Source organism: Hippopotamus amphibius, chromosome 6 (assembly GCF_030028045.1).
Source record: "Hippopotamus amphibius kiboko isolate mHipAmp2 chromosome 6, mHipAmp2.hap2, whole genome shotgun sequence".
NCBI classification, from domain to species: Eukaryota; Metazoa; Chordata; class Mammalia; order Artiodactyla; family Hippopotamidae; genus Hippopotamus; species Hippopotamus amphibius.
This window is the reverse complement of record NC_080191.1, coordinates 49,303,242-49,328,204: the sequence shown is the minus strand read 5'-3', so window position 1 is coordinate 49,328,204 and position 24,963 is coordinate 49,303,242. Positions and strand designations below refer to the sequence as shown.

Below are 24,963 nucleotides of genomic sequence, written 5' to 3'. Positions count from 1 at the left end.
ACCATCACCACTATCTAATCCTAGAACATCATCATCACTTCAAAAAGAAAGCAAGCCTGTACCCATTAGCAATCATTCCCACCCACCTCCATCTCCTGCCCTCAGCCCCTGGCAACCACTAATCTACTTTCTGTTTCTATGGCTTTGTCTATTCTGGACATTTCTTATAAATGGAATCATATAGTATGTGGTCTTTTGTGACTGGCTTCTTTCACTTAGTATAATGTTCTTCTAGCTTATCTCTATTTTGGTTTCACTGTGAACTCTTGCTTAGGAAAAAAATGACACATCATATAAAAGTACAAGTCCAATTCCGCAACACACATTCTTTAGCTTAATACATTCAGGACATGGAAGAACAAAGCAAAACCAACCAACCAACAAAAAACTCTTCTCTCTGCCACAAAAAAGCAAACAAAAAACACCTACTTGCCTCCCAAAAAGTATCAGGAGTTCCTGATAATGCTCAAATTTTATATTTAGAAAATATCGGTGCATTCTCATATAGAGAATACTAATGAGGAAAAAGTGCCCTTGTAATTTGCTAATACCATGAACTTTATGCAATATTAAAGGAAAAAGGGAAAAGTAATTCATCCCATGGGAATGCAATTCCTTAGTTGAGAGAGAGCCAAGAAAATTAATTATGCTTATTTTCTCACCAAAAAAGGTTAAAATATATTTGTACATATTTGGTTTAATTTGCTATCTGACAGTACCTAATATCTCTCTGTTGGAAGGTGCTAGAGCAATGGTTTGGTAAAAAGCGAAGCAGAGGACCACTCCCCTAGCATAATGAATATTATCAAACTCAACTCTGTCTCCATGCTAGTATGGACACTGAGTTGTTCTTTTTTAAACAAACAACTATCAATGTTATGATATGGCGATGCAATTGAAAGAATCATTCATTACTACACAAATTATCCAGCATTGCAAGTTATCCATGCATTTCTCGAAAAGACTAGGTTTTCACTTACTGCTGGAAGGAAGAAAAGAAGTAAGAACAAAAGATTTTGTAGATCTCATAAGATGTAATAAGGGTAATATATTAGCACAGAAGTCTTGCCTTATAAATAGCTTTCCTTCACTCTCTTTTTACTATCAAGGGCAGTGAGATTATCATCACTTTTTTGACCCAAAAGAAACTGACTCTAAGACTTTCAGGGATTCACATTGACAAGGTCAGAAAGGATACAGCCACTCTTGCAAACCTGGGTCTTTTCACCATACCAGCACTATGTCACCTCTCTAAGAAAAACGGAATAGTTTTAAGTTTTATAAAAAAAAGAAGCCATAATCATTGACTAAACTATTATTACATTCTGGATTTCCCCTTTATTTTTTAAAATTTTTTATTGTTTATCGTTAACAATAAACTGCATATATTTAGAGCGTACAATTTGGTATTCCAATCTCCCAGTTCATCCCCCCCCAACCCTCCCCGCTTTCGCCACTTGGTGTCCATATGTTTGTTCTCTACATCTGTGTCTCTATTTCTGCCTTGCAAACTGGCTGATTCGTATCATTTTTCTATAGTCCGCATATATGTGTTAATATATGATATTTGTTTTTCTCTTTCTGACTCACTTCACTCTGTATAACAGTCTCTAGGTCCATCCATGTCTCTATAAATGTCCCAGTTTCATTCTTTTTTACAGCTGAGTAATATTCCATTGTGTATATGTACCACATCTTCTTTATCCATTCATCTGTTGATGGACATTTAGGTTGCTTCCATGGCCTGGCTTTTGTACATAGTGCTGCAATGAACATTGGAGTGCATGTGTCTTTTTGAATTATGGTGTTCTCTGGGTGTATGCCCAGCAGTGGGATTGCTGGGTCATATGGTAGTTCTATTTTTAGTTTTGCAAGGAACCTCCATACTGTTCTCCATAGTGGCTGTATCAATTTACATTCCCACCAGCAGTGCAAGAGCGATCCCTTTTCTCCACACCCTCTCCAGCATTACCGTTTGTAGATTTTCTGATGATGCCCATTCTAACTGGTGTGAGGTGATACCTCATTGTCGTTTTGATTTGCATTTCTCTAATAATTAGTGATGTTGAGCAGCTTTTCATGTGCCTCTTGGCCATCCATATGTCTCCTTTGGAGAAATGCCTATTTAGGTCTTCTGCCCATGTTTTGATTGGGTTCTTTGTTTTTTTGATATTGAGCTGGATGAACTGTTTATATATTTTGGAGATTAATTCTTTGTCTGTTGAATAGTTTGCAAATATTTTCTCCCATTCTGAGGGTTGTCTTTTCTTCTTGCTTATAGTTTCCTTTGATGTGCAGAAGCTTTGAAGTTTCATTAGGTCCCACTTATTTATTTTTATTTTTTATTTCCATTACTCTAGGGAGTGCATCAAAAAAGATCTTGCTGTGTGATTTAGGTCGAAGAGTGTTCTTCCTATGTTTTCCTCTAGGAATTTTATAGTGTCTGGCCTTACATTTAGGTCTTTAATGCATTTTGAGTTTATTTTTGTGTATGGTGTTAGGGAGTGTTCTAATTTCGTTCTTTTCCATGTAGCTGTCCAGTTTTCCCAGCACCACTTATTGAAGAGGCTGCCTTTTCTCTATTGTATATCCTTGGCTCCTTTCTCATAGATTAGTTGACCATAGTTTATCTCTGGGCTTTCTATCCTGTTCCATTGATATATGTTTCTGTTTTTGTGCCAGTACCATACTGTCTTGATCACTGTAGCCTTGTAGTATAGCCTGAAGTCAGGAAGCCTGATTCCACCAACTCCGTCTTTCCTTTTCAAGATTGCTTTGGCTATTCGGGGTCTTTTGTGTTTCCATACAAATAGTAAAATTTCATATTCTAGTTCCGTGAAAAATGGCATTGGTAATTTGATAGGGATTGCATTGAATCTGTAAATTGCTTTCGGTAATATAGTCATTTTCACAATGTTGATTCTTCCAATCCAAGAATATGGTATGTCCCTCCATCTGTTTGTGTCATCTTTGATTACTTTCATTAGTGTCTTATAGTTTTCTGAGTACAGGTCTTTTACCTCCTTGGTTAGGTTTATTCCTAGGTATTTTATTCTTTTTGTTGCAGTGGTGAATGGGATTGTTTCCTTAATCTCTCTTTCTGATCTTTCAATGTTAGTGTATAGAAATGCAAGAGATTTCTGTGTGTTAATTTCGTATCCTGCAACTTTACCAAATTCATGATTAGCTCAAGTAGTTTTCTGGTGGCATCTTTAGGATTTTCTATATATAGTATCATGTCATCTGCAAACAGTGACAGTTTTACTTCTTTTCCAATTTGGATTCCTTTTATTTCTTTTTCTTCTCTGATTGCTGAGGCAAGGACTTCCAAAACTATGTTGAATAGTAGTGGAGAGAGTGGACATCCTTGTCTTGTTCCTGATCTTAGAGGGAATGCTTCCAGTTTTTCACCATTGAGAATGATGTTTGCTGTGGGTTTGTCATATATGGCCTTTATTATGTTGAGGTAGGTTCCCTCTATGCCCACCTTCTGGAGAGTTTTTATCATAAATCAGTGTTGAATTTTGTCAAAAGCTTTTTCTGCATCTATTGAGATGATCATGTGGTTTTTATCCTTCAGTTTATTAATATGGTGCATCACATTGATTGATTTGCGTATATTAAAGGATCCTTGCATTCCTGGGATAAACCCCACTTGATCATAGTGTATGATCCTTCTAAGGTGTTGTTGGATTCTGTTGGCTAGTATTTTGTCGAGGATTTTTGCATCTAAATTCATCAGTGATGTTGGTCTGTAGTTTTCTTTTTTTGTAGTATCTTTGTCTGGTTTTGGTATCAGGGTGATGGTGGCCTTGTAGAATAAATTTGGGAGTGTTCCGCCTTCTGCAATATTTTGGAAGAGTCTGAGAAGGATAGCTGTTAGCTCTTCTCTAAATGTTTGATAGAATTCACCTGTGAAGCCATCTGGCCCTGGGCTTTTGTTTGTTGGGAGATTTTAACCACAGTCTCAATTTCCATACTTGTGATTGGTCTGTTCATATTTTCTATGTCTTCCTGATTCAGTCTTGGAAGGTTATAGCTTTCTAAGAATCTGTCCATTTCATCCAGGTTGTCCATTTTATTGGCATATACTTGCTTGTAGTAGTCTCTTATGGTGCTTTTTATTTCTGTGGTGTCCATTGTAATTTCTCCTGTTTCATTTCTGATTTTATTGATTTGAGTCCTCTCCCTCTTTTTCTTGATGAGTCTTGCTAGAGGTTTATCAATTTTATTTATCTTCTCAAAGAACCAGCTTTTAGTTTTATTGATTTTTGCTATTGTTTTCTTTGTTTCTATTTCATTTTTTTCTGCTCTGATCTTTATGATTTCTGTCTACTAATATTGGGTTTTGTTTGCTCTTCTTTCTCTAGTTTCTTTAGGTGCAAGGTCACATTGTTTATTTGGGATTTTTCTTGTTTCTTGAGGTAGGATTGTATTGCTATAAATTTCCCTCTTAGAACTGCCTTTGCTGCATCCCATAGGTTTTGGATCATTGTGTTTTCATTGTCATTTGTCTCTAGGTATTTTTTGATTTCCTCTTTGATTTCTTCAATGATCTGTTGGTTATTTAGTAGCATACTGTTTAGCCTCCATGTGTTTGTGTTTTTTTACAGTTTTTTTCCTGTAATTGATTTCTAATCTCATAGCATTGTGGTCAGAAAAGATGCTTGATATGATTTCAATTTTCTTGAATTTACCAAGGCTTGATTTATGACCCAAAATATGATCTATCCTGGAGAATGTTGCATGTGCACTTGAGAAGAATGTGTAATCTGCTGTTTTTGGATGTAATGTCCTATAGATATCTATTAACACAAGCTGATTTATTGTGTCATTTAAAGCTTGTGCTTCCTTATTAATTTTCTGTGTGGATGATCCGTCCAATGGGGTAAGTGGGGTGTTAAAGTCCCCAGTATGATTGTGTTACTGTCGATTTCCTCTTTCATAGTTGTTAGCATTTGCCTTATGTATTGAGGTGCTCCTATATTGGGTACATATATATTTATAATTGTTATCTCCTCTTCTTGGATTGATCCCTCAGTCTTTATGTAGTGACCTTTCTTGTCTCTTGTAACATTTTTTATTTCAAAGTCTATTTTTTCTGATATGAGTATTGCTACTCCAGCTTTCTTTTGATTTCCATTTGCATAGAATATCTTTTTCCATCCCCTCACTTTCCGTCTGTATGTGTCCCTAGGTCTGAAGTGGGTCTCTTGGAGACAGCATATATATGGGTCTTGTTTTTGTATCCATTCAGCCAGTCTGTGTCTTTTGGTTGGTGCATTTAGTCCACTTACATTCAAGGTAATTATCAATATGTATGTTCCTATTACCATTTTCTTAATTGTTTTTTTTTTTTTTTTTTTTTTTCTGTAGGTCCTTCTCTTATGTTTCCCGCTTAGAGAAGTTCCTTTAGCATTTGTTGTAGGGCTGGTTTGGTGGTGCTGAATTCTCTTAGCTGTTGCCTGTCTGTAAAGCTTTTGATGTCTCCGTCGAATCTGAATGAGATTCTTGCTGGGTAGAGTATTCTTGGTTGTAGATTCTTCCCTTTCATCACTTGAAATATATTGTGCCACTCCCTTCCGGCTTGCAGAGTTTCTGCTGAGAAATCAGCGGTTAACCTTATGGGAGTTCCCTTGTATGTTATTTGTCATTTTTCCCTTGTTGCTTTTAATAACTTTTCTCTGTCTTTAATTTTTGTCCATTGGACTACTATATGTCTTGGCATGTTTCTCCCTGGGTTCATCCTGCCTGGGACTCTCTGCGCTTCCTGGACTTGGGTAGCTATTTCCTTTCCCATGGTAGGGAAGTTTTCAACTAGAATCTCTTCCAGTATTTTCTTGGGTCCTTTTTCTCTCTCTTCTCCTTCTGGGACCCCTATAATGCGAATGTTGGTGCGTTTAACATTGTCCCAGAGGCCTCTTAGGCTGTCTTCAGTTCTTTTCATTCTTTTTTCTTTATTCTTTTCTGCATCAGTGATTATCACCATTCTGTCTTCCAGGTCACTTACTCGCCATTCTGCCTCAGTTAATCTGTTATTGGTTCCTTCTAGTGTATTTTTCATTTCAGTTATTGTGTTGCATATCTCTGTTTGTTTGTTCTTTAATTCTTCTAGGTCTTTGGTAAGCTTTCCTGAAACTTTTTGATCGTTGCATCCAGTCTTTTTTCAAAGTCCTGGATCATCTTCACCATCATTATTCTGAATTCTTTTTCCGGAATAGTGCCTATCTCCTCTCCATTTAGTTGTTTTTCTGGGGTTTTATCTTGTCCCTTCATCTGGTACAAAGTCTTTTGCCTTTTCATTTTCTCTGTCTCTCTGTGGTTGTGATTTTCAGTTCCACAAGATGAAATACTGCTGATACTGCTTGATTCTGCTGCCTGCCCTCTTGTGAAGGAAGCTGTCTAGGAGGCTCATGGGTGCTTCCTGATGGGAGGGACTGATGGTGGGTTGGGATGGGTGGGTGGAGCTCAGGAAAACTTTAATCTGATTTGGTGGGTGGAGCTCAGCGACACTTTAATCTGCTTGTCTGCCAATGGGTGGGGCTGTGTTCCCATCCTGGTGGTCGTTTGGCCTGAGGCAACCCAGCACTGGAGCTTACAGGCTCTTTGGTGAGGCTAATGATGGACTCTGGGAGGGCTCATGCCAATGAGCGCTTCTCAAAACCCCTGCCGCCAGTGCCCCTGTCTCCTCAGTGAGCCACAGCTGCCCCCCACCTCTGCAGGCAACCTGCCAACACCAGCAGGTAGGTCTGGTCGGTCTCCTATGGGGTCACTGCTCCTTCCCCCTGGGTCCTGGTGAGCACACTTTTTTGTGTGCCCTCCAAGAGTGGAGTCTGTTTCCCCCAGTCCTGTGGAGGTCCTGCAATCAAATCCCACTGGCTTTCAAAGTCTGATTCTCTGGGGATTCCTCCTCCCGTTGCTGGACCCCCATGTTAGAAAGCCTGATGTGGGGCTCAGAACCCTCAGGACTTCTGCAGTATAACTGTTCTCCAGCTTGTGTGTCACCCACCCAGAATTTATGGGATTTGATTGTAACACGATTGTACCCCTCCTACCATCTCATTGTGCCTTCTCCTTTGTCTCTGGACATGGGGTGGTTTTTTTTGGTGAGTTCCAGTGTCTTTCTGTTGATGGTTGTTCAGCAGTTAGTTGTAATTCTGGCGCTCTTGCAAGAAGGAGTGAGTGCACGTCCACCTACTCCACCATCTTGATCTCCACCTCTCTCCCCTTTATTTTAAATAAAGTACTACTAAGATACCCTGTGGCTGATTTTTACAAAATTTATATTAAAAAGTCAGTTTATAACTTTTATATTGCATATCTAAGAAATGTTAAGTGTAGGTACAATTAGAAAAAAATACACATGAAAGAAAAAAAAGGAGAAAAATTAAAATTGCCAGCTCTTCTGCTACCCAGGGATAACCAGTCTTAAAATGTTTTTGACTAGACTGATTTATTTTTTAATCCTTTTTATTGCAAAATAAAACACACATATATAAAACTATATACAATAGACATATGTTTTAATAAATTAAATTATATGATGAACACCATCCACTCAGGAAACTGAACTTTGTTGGACATTCCAGAAGCCTCATTCCAGTCATAACCCCTCCCCACCTCCATAAAACCATCATCCTCATTTTTATAATAATAACTTCCTTGTGTTTTAAAAATAGTTTTACAGCTTAGTCTAGCTCACTTTAAAAGATCTGAAAGATTTTAAGTCACTTTTAATCTACCAGATTTCTTCTTCATACTTGCCATTTTCTTACAATTTATCTGTTGGAAACTCAGGCAATTTGACCTGTAGAGTTTTCTATTGTCTGGATTTTGCTGGTTGCATATTTTTGGTGCAGTTCAGCACGTTCCCTTGGATATCCTGCAAATTGGCAGCTGGACCAAGAGAATGTATGAGCCTCAGGTTTGCTCTTTCAGCAAGATTATTGGTAGAGTTATGGGAGACACATGATGTCTGGTCATCCCTCTTATGTAATCCTAGTAGCTTTCATGCTAAATGCCAATATCCTTCCAATGAGGGCTTTAAAGTCGTGATATTCTAATTCTATCATTCATTTTTAGTTGCAAAAAAATTTAAATACTTCCCCCTCATCTATTTAGTTACTCAGTAGTACAGTTCATTCAGGAAAGGCAAGATTACATGTTTGATTTTTCTCTTTTATTGGCCAATTTTCCCTGTAATGAATTGGTTTCCTGTCATCTTACAAAGATGACCAATTTTTAACTTATTTTAAAACAGCATTATGAATTCATAGATTAATATATTTCATGAGTTTTGATTTATTGCAATGACAGTTGACCCTTGATCAATACAGGTTTGAACTAAGTGGGTCCACTCATACACAATTTTTTTTCACTCAGTAGCACTATACACTAAATAACACTAAATAGCACTATACAAACCGTGGATATGGAGGGCCCACTGTAAAGTTATACATGAATTTTCCACTGTTTAGGGGGCTGGCACTCCTAAGCCCTGAGCTGTTCAAGAGTTAACTATATTATCATTATTGAAGCTCAAACTGTCCCATCTTTGGCCAGTAGGGGTCTCTTCCTGATTGTCCCATTTAGTTTAAGTTCTACTGGTAACAATATATTTAATGCTCTCCAACAGTCCTTAGGATATTACTTTTCTAGTTACTTTGGTTGTCTGAAGCCTAGTCTCTAATAAATTCCCCAAGGAGTGCTACCAATATTACCTGAGACAGATTTCCTGTGTCCTTTGCTAGTTACTGGAAGGTTGGTTTTTCTGGATATGAAATCCTTGACTTATACATTTTCCCCCTGAGTTTCTTAAGTATCTTCCTCCATTTTCTTTTGGTATAAAGGATTGCTGTTGAAAAGCCTGATGGTTATTCAATTTTCTTTCTCTTTTAAGTCAGTTTTTCCTTTTGTTTAAATGACCAAAGGATTTTTTTCTTTTACTTTAAAGTCCAGTAATTTTACCAGAATATGCCACAGTGCTGGTCATTCTGAGTTAGTGTTCTCAGGCATAATATACTCTTTCAGTATATAGATTCACTTTTTCTTTTCTTTTTTTTTTGGAAGGAGGATTTTCTTAAAAAAATTTTTTTGAAGTAGAATTGATTAGTTTTCCTTTTTTTTTTTTTTTCCTTTTTAATTTTAGTGTTTGTTCTACCTTACCGTGGGTTTCTTCTTCAGAGACTCATATTTTCCATACTTTCAATCTTTTCTTTTTTTTTTGTCATTTTCTCTTGAATCGCTTATATATTGCTTTCTTCACTTCTTTTTGAGTTTTAAAGTTTGCCTCTTATTCACCTTCTATTTCTTTTATGTTATTTATCTGCCCTGTTTCTTAAGACTAAAAAATTAATTAGTCAATTTCCAAAACTATTTTTCTTTTATTTCTAATTCTTTCTTGAGTTCTGTCACCCCAAAATATGCCAAAGGGGATATTGATCAGTTTGAATTAAAGTTCCTTGAGAAACAGCCAGTGCAAGAACAGTCTGACCCTCCTCTTTGTCCCCCTGAAAACAGGAAATAATCTCCCATGTAAAAGGTACCCTCCCTGCACCAGGAGGCAGACAGACATCCTTATTGCTAGAAATAGGGAAATGAAGGCTGAGAAAGTTGTGTAAACCATCTGCTTAGATTCTTCTCTAATTGGCACCTAAGCCTAATAAGTTCCTTTGTCTTGTCAGTTCTTCACAAAGTTTTTTTTTGTTTTTATTTTGTTTGCTTTTTGTTGTTGTTGTTTTGTCTTTGTCTGAAAGCTACAAAAGACTTCTTTGCGTCTCTTGTACATACAAAATTAAAATTTGATTTTCTCTTGTTAATCTGTGCAATGTCAATTTAATTATTAGACCAGCTAGAAGAACCGAGAAGGGCAGATATAAATTTTTTCCTCCCCAATAGTATCTTGCAGATTTTGTGGCTGGTGGTGACTTGTTACCACCTAGATTTATTCTGGGGATATCTCGTTACCTAGTTTTGTTCTTAATATTACCCAGAGGTTTGGTTTTGCTGTCTAGCTGCTCTGTCTCTTTTTATGTAGGTACTTTACAAATGGGAAGAAAATGGCAAAGGCAAAAGAGATTGAAAAAATCTGAAGCTACTGCTACCACCATCTCCTTAAAATCCTTCTGGATTGATTTTTAACAAGCACATAAGAACTCTCATATTCAAATGAGGACTGTCCTTCAAACTGTCATTTTTGGAAATCTAATGAAGGTGAGTCACTGTGAAAAACATTTTAAAACTGAACCTACACAGACAAGTGGGTTCATGGATACTCAAAGTTATACTTTCCTTCACTGTGCTGCTATTAAGTAGCAGTGAGATAATATGAAAACTTATTTGGATAATAAGAAGTAATTAGTTCTTACTCCCCACCAACTAGTACAAATCAATTATTTAAAAAAGTGTTGCTGACCATGCCCCACAGTGCGTGCCTGCAGCACGTCCTCACCGAGAACGTGGCATGCCCAGTTCCCACTCTTTCAAAACTGCTTTTTAAAAAAGGTTGTTCAATTGGGATTGCCACATATGCATTACTAATAAGAAAAAAAATCAAATTGTACACTTTAAATATATACAGTTTATTGTATGTCAATTGTATCTCAATAAAAGTTCTTAAAAAAGAAAAAAAAAGAAAAAAGTGTTGCTGAATTATAAAATGTAACCTGGGGTAACTCTCTACTAAAACGCCCAAAACTCTTGTATAAGCTGATATGAGATGATTTTTCATTACTGAGTTCTATTTTGCCAACAAAATTTGGGGGTATTTTAAATTTCCCTCTGTTTTACTCCTTGATTGGGAACAAATATAAACATCATATAGAGCAAAATTTAAAGAATTACAAATTAAAAAACAAAACCATGTTCATTTTAAATCTCCCAAAAATTTCTCTGGTCAACTTATAACTTGGGATGGCAGTATTATTTAATTCCTTAACAAATACTCCCAACATTAGATTTTCAACTTAACTAAAAATATGTGTTAGTTATAGATGAAAATAAGGAAGTACAAGGAAGAAAACCAAGGTTACACAGGAAACAACATGATCTTTGGTACATGAGTAGAATAATTAAATAGTATTATTTGGATCATACACAAATACAAAAATCAATGTTGAACAACACCCTCATTAGCAAGATTTACTTCTTAAAAATACCTAGGAGTAAACCCACCTAAGGAGACAAAAGACCTGTACTCAGAAAACCACAGGATACTGATGAAAGAAATCAAAGATGACACAAATTGATGGAGAGATATACCACATTCCTGACTGGAAGAATCAATACTGTGAAAATAACTATACTACCCAAAGCAATCTACAGATTCAATGCACTCCATATCAAATTACCAATGGCATTTTTCACAGAATTAGAACAAAAAAATTTACAATTTTTATGGAAACACAGAAGGCCCCGAAGAGCCAAAGCAATCTTGAGAAAGAAAAACGGAGCTGGAGGAATCAAGTTCCCTAACTTCAGACTATATTACAGAATTACAGTAATCAAGACAGTATGGTACTGGCACAAAAACAGAAATGCAGATCAATGGAACAGGATAGAAAGCCCAGAGATAAACCCAGCATGTATGGTCACCTTATCTATGAGAAAGGAGGCAAGAATATACAATGAAGAAAAGGCAGCCTCTTCAATAAGTGGTGCTGGGAAAACTGTACAACTGCATGTAAAAGAATGAAATTAGAACACTCTCTAACACCATACACAAAAATAAACTCAAAATGTAAAGCCTAAACCTAAATGTAAGACCAGATACTATAAACTCTTAGAGGAAAGCATAAGCAGAACACTCTTTGACATAAATTGCAACATGACCTTTTTTGATTCACCTCTTAGAGTAATGAAAATAAAAACAAAAATAAACAAATGGGACCTAATTAAACTTAAAAGCTTTTGCACAGCAAAGGAAACCAATAACAAAATGAAGACAACCCTCAGAATGGGAGAAAATATTTGCAAATGAAGCAACCTACAAGTGATTAATCTCCAAAATATACAAACAGCTCATGCAGCTCAATGTCAAAAAAAACAAATAACCCAATGAAAAAATGGGCAGAAGACCTAAACAGACAAGAAGACATACAGATGGCCAACAAACACATGAAAAGATGCTCAACGTGACTAATTATTAGAGGAATGCAAATCAAAACTATAACACGGTATCACCTCACACTAGTCAGATGGCCATCATCAAAAAATCTACAAACAATATAAATGCTGGAGAGGATGTGGAGAAAAGGGAACCATCCTATACTGTTGATAGGAATGTAAATTGGTGCAGCCACTATGGAGAACAGTATGGAGGTTCCTCATAAAACTAAAAATATAGTTATCATAGTATCCAGCAATCTCACACCTGGGCATATATCCAGAGATAACCATCATTCAAAAAGATTCATACACCCCAATTTTCACTGAAGCACTATTTACAATAGTCAGGACACGGAAGCCACCTAAATGTCCATCAACAAAGGAACAGATAAAGATGTGGAACATATATACAATGGAATATTACTCAGCCATAAAAAGGAATGAAATAGTGCCATTCGCAGAGACATGGATAGACACAGAGACTGTCACACAGAGTGAAGTAAGTCAGAAAGAGGAAAACAATATCATATAATATCGCTAATATGTGGAATCTAGAAAAATGGAACAGATGAACTTATTTGCAAAGCAGAAATAGAGACACAGATGTACAGAACAAACTATGGATACAAAGGTGGGAAGGGCGGGTTGGATGAATTCGGAGATTGGGATTGACATATATACACTACTATGTATAAAATAGGTAACTAATGAGAACCTACTGGATAGCACAGAGAACTCAATGCTCTGTTGTGACCTAAATGGGAAGGAAATCTAAAAAAGAGGGGATATATGTATACATATAACTGATTCACTTTGCTGTACAGCTGGAACTAACACAACATTGTAAAACAACTACACTCAAAAAATTTTTTAAAACTCAGTAGTCTCAAATGATAGATGCATACTTCTAAAGAGTATGTTTCATTATCATAAGGCTTATCTTAAAGATGTTCCAGTTAGTTTTCTAAAAATTGCAAAACAACAGTTTTGCAACAGTTTCAGTTTGCTTTAAGTTTCATTGATTTCAACAAGCTGAAATTCAGACACACTGATTCTATGGGTAGGATGAAATCAGTAAGATGAGCTCAGAGCCTTTCCAGTTCTAATGGAGAAATATGAAACTAAAATATTAGCATTAACAGAATCATTAAAGGGTCAAGAATAAGTAGGGTAATGAGTCATCCAAAGTAAAATGGATTTGTTTAAATGTCACCTTAAAAGCTAACAGTACAATCTAAATGCACTCAACTTACTGCGAAAACAATGTAAGGTGGGCAAGAACTGATAAACCACTTTAAGATGTGGAAGTCAGAGAAATAGCAATGATGCCGTGTTTTTAGCATATTGGCAAACATCTCAAGTCTCATCCAAAGAAGTAAGACTGCCAGAAACGAACTATACTGACTCAACAGAGACCTTTCCAAAGAATGAATCAGCATTTTCTCTATTTGATGTTTCCACTCTTACAAATACATTGATGCTAGCAGGGGTGGAGAGGGGTAGGCAAAACAACTCTTTCTATATTTTTCCTTTGTTCTTTCTGTTTTTGTTTGTTTCTTGCCGACCACATATTGTTTGTAAAGAAAAGAGTAATTTCACTTTTAACTTTAAAAAGAAAACTTTCTCTGTGTTTTTAGTCGGAAACTGATTTTTCTAAAGTTTCTAAAAACACTGAAAATATGAAATTTTATTTGTTTCCTCATATATTAGCCAATATTGACAAGAACATGCTTGAACCTGGTGCTTTAAAAGTAACATACACTTCTTAAAAAATGCAATACAAATCTGTTTTAAGTGTTAACTTTTAATAAGCTGTTTTCTGTCCTCCTCCTTCTCACCAAAATCTCAACAAAACTATCAGAACAAACCAGTCCTGTCCAAATCCAGCACGTAAGCTGAGAATTTTGCCATGATTCCACCCCCAACAATCTGAATGCTGGGAGTAGCTGATGTTGCTGACCTTCCTAGCAATAAAATTTTACAAATATCTCCCTGGGCTAACATGACTCTCAAACCATCTTCTTATCTGGGCTAACACTTCAGTTCCTGATTTTTATATTTACCAATGGGTAAGTACTCTCTCTACTGAGCTACCCCACTTTCCCACTTTCCCTACGTGGATTAGGCCACTGTCCCTCAGTAGATGCACACAGCCTCTACTTACCTCTCTTTGCTGTTAGCTGTTACCATGGGCTCTGTGTTCTACTTACGGACACATTCCCCTACATCTTGTTCATAACTGCAGTTTCAGCCTTTCTCCTTCAGTGAATACTGGTGCTCCCATGATAACACCATCACCCCTACAATCCTCTCTGTAATGGGCTGTATAATCAAAGGCCAAGAATAAAGTACGTCTACGTTTCTCTCTTAACCTCGCCCTTAACACCTACTAAAACCAATATGCCCATCCGCTCCCCTCTGACTGCACTTGGACAGACACAGCTATCATCTGTCATTTCTAGAGACATACTGATGATCTTCTAAGTGCCATCTCATCTCTAAAACCTCCTATATCCCACTTCTATCACACACTGGGGTCTGGCCACACGTCAGGCTTCTTCATAACTCAAAACATCTTTCGATCCCGAATCTTTAACTTGGAAAAACCTTTCAGTAATTCAAACCTTCTGACTCTTGCTCCTACTTCTTGCCCCCATCATCTTGATCTCTAGCCCCTAAACCCCCTTTGGTTTCTTCAGCATGAGGATAGCGCAAATCCATCCCAGTATCATTAACACCTTTGAATCATGCACCCCCTTGGCCTTTAACTGTACCCACCATCTTTTAATTCCAAAGCCACTAAGCAGTGATGGAGTCACGGACTGCAAATCCTGTCAACCAATCTCAGCTGCACTTCTGTGGCAATGGAGCCGTCAATTTACTGATCTCTTGGTAACTCATGCTGGCCCCCAGTAGCATTTCCAAATAATTCCCTCCTCATTCATATTTAACCTTATCCAGCTTCTCTCACTGTCAGCAATTGCATAAACTCTTATAAATCATATGTGATATTCAACACCCTCACTCTCTAATTTAAACTATCTACTGTATGTCCTAACATACAAAAATGTTAATTTTTCATATGTTCCTAATTTGAATTAAATTTGGTTATTTATAACAGAAAATAGAGATTTTTTAAAAAAAAGATCCAATTATGGCAGCTTTCACTGTGAAATTAAGTGACCATAAACTCTTATTCCAATAAAAAAAACTTAAAATGTGAACATCTTTAATATAAAATGTAACCATTTTTAAAACAAATTTAGTCTCAGAATCCAAACGTAGTGTGAAGATAAGAAAAAAATTTGGGTATTATCTTGATCCATAAGCTTCCTCATTCTAAAAAATATTACATATAATCTTTTTTTTTTTCTTTCTATCTTTATTGGAGTATAATAGCTTTACACTGTTGTGCCAGTTTCAGCTGTTCAACAAAGTGAATCAGCTGTATTTATACATATATCCCCGTATCCCCTCCCTCTTGAGCCTCCCTCCCAGCCACCCTATCCCACCCCTCTAGGTCACCACCAATCATCAAGTTGATCTCCCTGTGTTGCGCAGTTGCTTCCTACAAGCCATCTATTTCACATTCGGTAGTATATAAATGTCAACACTACTCTTTCACTTTGTCCCAGCTTCTCCTTCTCCCCCTCCCCATGTCCTCAAGTCTGTTCTCTACATCTGTGTCTTGTTGAATTTGTCCACATAAAGACATTTTTTTCTCCTTCATTATATTTTTTCTGTATCTCTAGTCCCCAGCAAAATGCCTGGTATACAACAGGTACTTCACAAATATAATATTTCAGCATGCATACAGAAAACACTGTTTGCTAATGTGCTAAATTGTGTATATATTTCCCAAACGGAGTTAAATCACTAAATCCATGCCACTAACTTTGAACAAATCATTTATCTTCTCTAAGACTTAGTCTTTTTTTAAAAAATGAGGATGAGTTAGATAATTTCTTAGACTCTTTCCAGCTTTAATATTCTATAAATAGTATTTATAATGTCAGATATGAGCACATTTAGCTTTTGTGTACCAGATTAACTAAGTATAGTAAGAAAAGTATGAGTCACCCTTGTCCCAAGGAGTTAAAAAGATAGTTGAGGAGGCAAAACACCAACACAGAAAACAATACAAGATAACGCAGAATCAAATCCTAACTGGTAAAGTAGGGGCTACTGGTAGAGGCCACAGAATGATGTGTTTTGGTGAGGGGAGGCCAGAAGAATTGGGGAAGATTTCACACACAAAGTAAAAGTCATGCTTTTTTGGTGAAAAAGTGAGATTTGAATGAATGGAGAGATAATGGTAACAAACATTAAATGTAGTCTACGTCGTGCTTTCTGTTTTTAGATGAACTTTTTTGGCCCAATGAAAGAATTTTAGTACAAATTTGGATTATAGAATGGTGGTGGAGGGGGGGAGTAAGAGTTTTTAAAAAATCATTTCCCAGCAAAAGAAAAATTCTACCTCATTTCTGTAGATGAATGTTTTATTACCAACTTCATAAAATACCTTTATAAATTATGAGAACTAATTCATACACCATTAGTCTTTCTACATCTAAAGACAAACACTGTCATAGACAATAAGCTGGTACACTTGAAGAAGTATTTCTTGGGCTTTGAGGTTTATAACCAGGCTTATAAACTTCAGAAAGCTTTTAACAATTCAGATTCAGCCGAAAAACAAACTTGAACAGGAAACAAATCAAGTCAGTAATATGACTATAGCATTCTCCTGACCACAAACGGAGATTCACTATGAGAAATGCCAACTCAGGATTTATACAGAAAGGTCTAATCCATTTAACACTTGAGTGGTGCTTACTACGACTGTATTGAAAAATTCACATTTCGGGGATATGTGTATAAAAACAGATGATTGAACTTGGTGTACCCCCCAAAAAAAATAATAAATAAATTTTAAAAAAAACTGTAAAAAAAAAAAAAAGAAAAATTCACATTTGAGTTCATTTTATAAGGCAGATCAGATGAGTTTAAGATCAGATGAGTTTAGGGAACATTGGGTAAAGATGGATGCACCAAAATAAAGCTCATTTAAAGGAAAAGAAAGCAATTTTAGAAAGCAGTTAAAGCAAATAATTCATTACTACTTGTATTTAAGAGTATGCCTTTCAAAGGTTCAATTTGTATATATATATATTTCTAGTCATTTTTATCAAAAATTGTGGGGTCAAACGCAGAAAATAACCTGTCCTAAGAGATGATTTATCAGTAGGTTGCTGATTAAGATCACTACACAAACTTCAGAAAGGGGCAAAAAACTTTCCAAAGCACATCTGCAAAAAGGAAGCTTTCCAGTAAAATGCAGGGTAAGCTGCAATCTTAGGCATGATAACGGTGACTTTGCAAAGACTAGGTAACAAGAAGGGCTTTGGATAACTTACAAATTTTATTTTAAATGATAGCTGGAGAGTGAAATTCATCAGCATATCAGTGATTCTCAAGCTCGCCCCCACTGGCCATAGATTGATGTTGAAGAGATAGATTTGAAATTGTGTGAGTATTTTGCAAAATCATTATGAATTATTGTATTTAAGACCAAGAAAAATAGTAATTTTATACACTTTACTGACTTTATACATCTTTAAATATGTAGTCATTTTTATACATCTTTAACATATATTTATGATTTTTCCCATTTTGACATTAGGTATTTATAATCATTTTCCTAAATTTCCAGGTCTAATCATGCAAATTTTAATACCCTATTTCTCCCCAATCCAAATACCTTACAGTGACTAGCAGGGGTCTACACAGCTTGATACCCGCATTTCTCTTTAATCCCATCTCCTACTATTCTCATTCTCCTCTTTGTGAAGGGAGAAATTCACTCTTTGTGAAATTCACTCTAGTTTCTTTCTGTTCCCTACTCTTTCTCACCTCTTTCCCCGCCCCCCCTACCCAGAGCCTACTCTGTGCAGGTGTGACCTGGGCAGGTGCACAGGGTCCCACACTCAGAAGCTCCCTGAGCTTGGCTTAATGCTCTGCTGTTGCCGTCTTGAAAGTTGCAATAAATTTTTAGCAAAGGGCCCCACAAGTTCATTTTGCTCTGGGCACTTCAAATAGCCAGTAACAACCTACCACACTTTCCTTGGGGACTAATAAGCTCCACTTTCTTCTGTGCCCCAATCACGCCAACCTCTTCCACACCTCCAGACCACTTCCAAAATACCCTTCTATACCAGTTCTTTACACAGCCGATTCTTTCTCATCCTTCAAGCTCAACTAAAATGTTAATTTCTCTGAAAGACCTTCCCTGATTTCTTTATTTAAAGTGCCTCCTTTAATCTTCTACCTCATTATCCATTTATTTCTTTAGAGGCACTTACTGCAATCTGTAATGATCTCATTTATTTGTTTCCTTGTTCTCTGTCACACATCTCCTCCTCCTGAACGGAAAGTAGCAGGAGAGTCACTAATCTTGTCTATCTTGGTTGTAAAGGGATGAATTATCAGAGTCAAAAATAGCATCTGACACATGGCAAGTCCTCAATATTTATTTGTTGAGTGAATGAATATGTTAATCATAGTAATAAATGGTGCTTCACAAATTTTCTTGGAATTTTTCTTCCTAGTTAAAGTTGTTATGCGCTATGAGTATTTCATCTATTATAATTCAGCAACATTCTTTTCTCCACATATACGGTACCTATTTATTTGAGATAAGATACCTAAGAGTGTGAGTGAGATTTATGTGTGTATATTTTATAAGTATTGCTGCCTTTCTGTCAATTTATGACCCAAAAAGTAACTCAATTCCCTAAGTCAAAGAAAATGTACAGCTCTATGAATAAATTTTGGTTCACTATTTGGAAAGAAGCTAAAAAGTAGCTATTGACAGAAAATGAAGATAGCTTCAGAAAAAAATATTTTAGATCAAAGGAAAAACAGGAATCAGTATCCAACACTACTGAAGCATTAACAAAGTGTGATAATAATGTAAAGTGGTATAAACCTCTTTTGGAAAATAACCTGACATGAGGTATTCTGGCCATTGACACAAATGCTTTATTTTATGGAAGTGTAATTTATGTAATATACGGAAAGAACTATTTTCACAAAGACATTTATAAGAGTATTGCTTATACTATCAGAAAACTGAAAATAAACTAAATGTCCAAATTTAAAGGAACGTTTAGATAAATTATAGTAATTCACTCAAACATTCTGTATCTTGGAAAAATTATACTGCCTGACAACATGGGGGAATACTTACTATACAACACATTCAGTGAAAAAAGTAGTATCACAATTACAGAAATATGAAAACAAAATCTTAAAATCAGAGATATGGAAGAATATTGCCAGGTAGTTTATTCAGGAGCTAGATTTATAAATTTTTTACCTTCTCCAAATTCCTACACTTTTGTTAATGAAAATCCAATATTTAATTATGTAAACACATGTCAAATATGTCTAAAAGAAACAATTTCTTATCACATAGTATCATTTTCAATGTAGGTCAGTGTGAGCTCTTAAAAGAGTTTGCTACCAAGAATGTTAAGTTTAAAATCAAAACACGAATGTAAATAAAATTTAATAAATTAATTTTTCTGAAATAGTATAATTATTTTGTGCTAATAAACTCAACATAGATGTGTTTGCTTAAAAGAAAACAAAACAACAAAAAATATATGATTAAGCGATCTTGAAAGGGATTTTTTTCCAGATAAGGTTAAGTCTAAATAAACTGAATAATTTTAGACACTAGTTAATCCAAAAGCAATATGTTAAAAAAATAAAAATAACAGTGGCTCAGTACTCACAGGTATACAATATTCCACCATTGGGTAATGTAATTTGTGACCTTTTGCTGTTCGACCCGAAAAAAAGCAACTCTGGCAGACATCATAGTTAAAATGCTTTAGGCTTCTATACCTAGAGAGAAGAAAAGAAAATTCATTGGCTTGAAAGCTTATTATATAGTCCAAAACACTCACTTGTGGTAAGGAATTTCATTCATTCAAATCACCATGAAAATAAAAGTTATATTGGCCACAAATGTGGAATTTGCTTATTTAGTATTTTGGCTCCAAATTAAGACAAAAAGAATCAAATTTCACAAAAGAAATTAAGGAAACCACCTCCCAAGTGAGGAAGAAAAGCAAATTTTTGTAGTTGAAGTCTCTAAATCATGTTTTCATCTGTTTCAACATAATGAGAAGATTCTCTGTAACGTTTGAATGTGAATGCAAAACAACAGAAGAAAAGTGTGTTATGATTATTAGCTTGATACATCAAAATTTAAAATACCACTTATACCATCAATAAAAAATGAGTCCCAAAATTCCCTGACAAAGGCTCCTCCTGTGAAAGTCGGGTCAATCTACTTCATGCCAAACTTGGCAGAAGTAACTCGAAGTAATCTGATTACTTCTCAGTTAGTGTTTCAATGCTACTGCCTGCTTACCGAGTTTGACCCTAAAGGTCTTAGAACATCATCAAATTCCATCAGGGTCATATATGTATAATGAGTCATGCAATTATTAGCATGAACACTTCTGTGACCCATGTAAATAGAAATTCAGAAAGATCTCTGGGTCTGGAGCAAAATAGTATGAATAACAATAATAATAAAATAAGCTTCATGTACTGGCTATTTGAGGGAATGCCATTTTCAGATAGGTGGAATGTGCCAGGCATCCTATTTCTTTAGGAGGCAAACTCTCAAGTGGGAATCAGTGGTAAGGAATGATGGACACAATGAAACTACACAAATAGAAGGAAAAATAGCCTCCTGCTACCATTGGTAGGAGATCACCCTACCTGAATCCAACAATTGGACATTCTTTACAGATGTTGCATTTGGCCTGATGTTTTGCAGTCTCAGCTGCTGCCACTCGATGTAGAACCGGCAGCCAAACCATGGACTGTGGTTCCAGACGCATCCAATCTATGAACTCTTTCACACTTATCTCTGGCTTGTTGTTATTCTGGTGAAGAAACAAATATGTTAAAAGTGAAGAAAATGTCTTCATTTAAACTGCAGCAAGTGCTGCTGCTTCAAAATCTTCTGAAAATCTGTACAGAGGTCAGTTAAATCATGAAATATTTAAGGTTCTTCAAGGTAAAAAAAATTCTAGAATTTAAAAAGAGAATAAAGAGAAATTATGGTATACAAAAAAGAAAAAAATCCCAATACCTTAATAGACTCATATTTAAAAAAACAAAAAAGAAACCCACCCAATCCTAGGTACTCTTCACATAGATACTTTGAAACTATAAAACTCATTCATCTAAGACAGTAAATATTTGAGAAAGTAAAGACTCATTGATAACTTCCCAAACTTGAAGGCCATTGTAAATGCCAAATAAAAACTGTTATTTCTGTGTCCTGCTCCAGTCCTGTTACAACATCACACCAGGAGCACATTACAATGAATAGACTTTGCAGGATTTCCACATGTATCCTGGTAAAATGAATGAAATATCTTGGTCTCTCTTTTTAAATCCTAATACTACGTCCTTTTCACATGTGCAAAGTTAAATTCGTACAAACATCCTTCTCCTGCTGTTGTCAAGGTCATTCTATGAACCAGCACATATGAGAATCATATTTAGAATTTTCATTTGGTGTTTTTTGTATCTTTAAAACGAGAGAAAGGGCCACTATAAAATGTAATAACCCATAACATCAGTTCTCCTTAAAGAGATGGTGTGAGCATTTTTTTTCCTCAGCAATGATAAATCACTAGATATGCATAGGCAAAATATCTGGGCTTGTACTTTATGCATATGCATAACATTAGTAGTAACATTTCTAAACTGATTTTCTATACAGTAAGCAATAAAAAGAAACTAACGTGCTTTTCCAGTTTAATATCAGTAACTTAGATCAGTATACAACTTTGTACATCATTCTCCTTTTGTACATATGTTTCAAAGAAAAGACTGCAATTTCAATAACTTCTTTAATTGATATTTTAAAAAAATCTTGCCTACAGTAAGGAACTCAGGGCATTTTTATTCATTTATTTAGCAAACATCTATTAAGTAGCTATGATGTTCAAGGCACTGTACAAAGGGATACAACAGTAAAAAGATAGAAACAGTCCCTGTTCATGGAGCTCAGGTTTATATAGAAGAAAAAAACCCACTAAACAAGTAATTATATAATTTGGTATGTAATTATCAATTTAATGAGCATGATAAGAAGGCAGAGGAGGTCCAGGTGAATATAGTAGGAACACATAAACTCAACTGAAGGAGTCAGAGAAGGTTTTTCAGAGGATGTGAGATATAAAGGAAGATCTAAAGAATGAATAAGAATTAGCAATGAGAAGGGAGTTTGTGGGTGAAGTGAAAGGAAGAACATTCTAAACAGAGGGCGTATGTCCAAAGACACTAGGGCCGGAATGAAGGAACTAAAACAGCACGGCTGGAAAGCAGAGAGCAAGGGGACCAGTGGTACAAGATGAGGCTGGGGCAAAAGCAGGGCCAAATCATAGCACTTTAATGGCACATGTTAAAGATCTGAGGTTTTATCCATTGAGGAACAGAAAATCTCCTTGAGGGGGTTGCTTTTCCTTGAATCAAATGTGCCTTAAGAAATAAACTTACTGGGATGGTACTCAGCATCTTCCACCACCTGGTTTCAGCCCAAGTCCCCCGTTCCATTTCTCAGAACATCCTCAATACGATTCCCCACACATTCTACACAATAGTGATCCTTCACAAATGTTTACCTGTTGGAAGCAGCTGCGAACACTGGGTTCAATATTACTGCCTCCAAAAGCTGCTACTTCCCCCAGCTGCCGAGGGATCTGGATGGCATCATGAAGTAACAGGCCAAGCTGTCTCTGATCACACATTTCTGTGGGCCCCGCCACTTCGTTAAAGAGATCTACAAGGAGGAGAGGCAAGAGGTTAACCTCCATCTGCCTATTCTGGTCTTTTAAGTAAAATATACCTTTGATTATGTGGGATGAACAATGTAGATTATAAAACTTATGGGGACATGAAAAGCTTATGAGGACATTAGTTGTCTCCTGAATTCTGACAACCTTAATATTCTGCTTGTTTATAATAAGGAACTGGTTAACCACGTGTTTCCTGAAACAATCTACTGCAGTATGTGAATAAATACAAATTTCCTTCTTAAATGGCCCAGTGTATGCATGTGGATTCATTCAAGGGTCTCACTAAGGTTTCCCTTCTTATTGAAAAAGACAGAGAGCTAAAATGAAGCTTTCTTTATGACTTGTCAAAGGAAGTAGCAAGTACCTTAAGGAGCAAATCTTTAAATTCTAAAAGATTTCTTTATCAGCTTTTTGTGTTCACTCCTAACTTCAAGATTCATTAAACATATATATTTTAATTTCTTTTAAAGATTTCTATATGCAAATGTATTTTGCATAAAAACATTAAAGAGTACAAGAAGGTGTCTTTTTAAGGGTTATTTTTTTTAGGCCCAATCAGTCTCTTGTTCCTTATTAGTGATAAAAATTATTTTTGTTTTACTTCATTTCATGTAATAAAATATATTAATTCAAATGTAAAGGACTTAAAAACTCATGCACACTTTCACACAGTTCTTAGGCTTTTCTATTCATTAAAAAAAAGATGTTTAAAAAAATTTTTTTGATTCTGTAAAATAAAAACTTTTCTTCCTTTTAGTATTGGCTTATCTTCTTTTCATCACTTGCAGTATTTTGAAGACAAAAATTATTACCATATTTCCAGCAACAAAGCTAATATATTTAAATAAGTTACTTTTGGAGTAGGGAGAAATTTCACATGAAAACAATCCACTTCATTATAGAAATTAATACTTTTTGGAAAAATCTCCAAGTTCTAAAAATTCAAAATCGCACAAGTTCTAAATGGTTTTCATGTGAGGTTTTTCAAGAATAGAAGAAAGGGGAGTAAACAGAGCAAATATTTATTGGATCCTAAAAACCATTTTCAAAAAATACCTGATAAATATCAAATCAAAATGTATCATCCCTTTTTTTTTAGGGAAATAAGGCTAGATGTAACACTGACAACAGTAAATTTTCAAACAATTAAACCAAGCTCAGTGATATTGACACAGTAACTATAATGAAATATGACTTTAATTACAAGCATACATAGGGAAAGCAAATTCAATTAAAATAAATTTAATTTTTATTATCATTTGTTCACTTAGATTTGGTTAGAGTTCTACTTGAGAGGGAAGTTCTTCTCTTCCTTTATTAAAAATAAGAGTATCATAGCCAGAAAGTATTTATCCAGGATTCTTATTATGATTCTCATTGTAAACCCAATCCTGGGACGAGGCCTTGTAAGTCAGTACAGAGCTGATGTGTATGTATAATAATAATCTGTAGAGAGAAGTGCACATGGTCAGCAAGATCAATCAGGAAAGCCCAGCTTTCCTCTTTTGAGGAAGACAGCTATACTACTATGCCACTAGTAGGGTAAAACTACACACAAAACATAAAAGATTCCTTAACATTCTAACACATTTCTGAATTCTTATAAAAGTCCACATTTTGATGTTACAGCCAGATATGAAAAGGAGTGTCAGGACGTGGGGATGGAGCAGAAGAAAGTCCCAATCTAAAACCCAAGTTCCAATAAGTCAGCACAGAAGAGATGCAAAAGGCCATTCAAAAGGATCTTTGTAAATGTGTTGCTGATGAGGCAAGGAAGCCACTGAGCTATAAGCAGCAAGGCCAGAGTGCTGTCAGAACCCAATCAAGGGACATTCTCAAAAAGGCACGAGGAGAAAAGAAGGTGTCACCAGGGTAGAGACACTGACATGAGCCATTGCAAAATCAATGTCCAGATGGATAACAATTGACCCAGAAAAGCACCTCTGCCATTGAGTTTGGAGAGCAA

General features: G+C 35.7%; 1 protein-coding gene across 10 annotated transcripts in view; it reads right to left on the bottom strand.

The window, feature by feature from the left end:
- Positions 1–24,963, bottom strand: part of UTRN (utrophin) — a 501,139-nt gene that overhangs the window by 33,131 nt on the left and 443,045 nt on the right. For all 10 annotated transcript variants that reach the window (XM_057739402.1, XM_057739404.1, XM_057739406.1 and 7 more), the window contains 3 exons: positions 22,824–22,981; positions 20,905–21,071; positions 19,905–20,016 (listed from right to left, as the gene is read on the bottom strand). In XM_057739402.1, the coding sequence (XP_057595385.1) occupies positions 19,905–20,016; positions 20,905–21,071; positions 22,824–22,981 (437 nt within the window). The remainder of the gene's footprint in view (positions 1–19,904; positions 20,017–20,904; positions 21,072–22,823; positions 22,982–24,963) is intronic.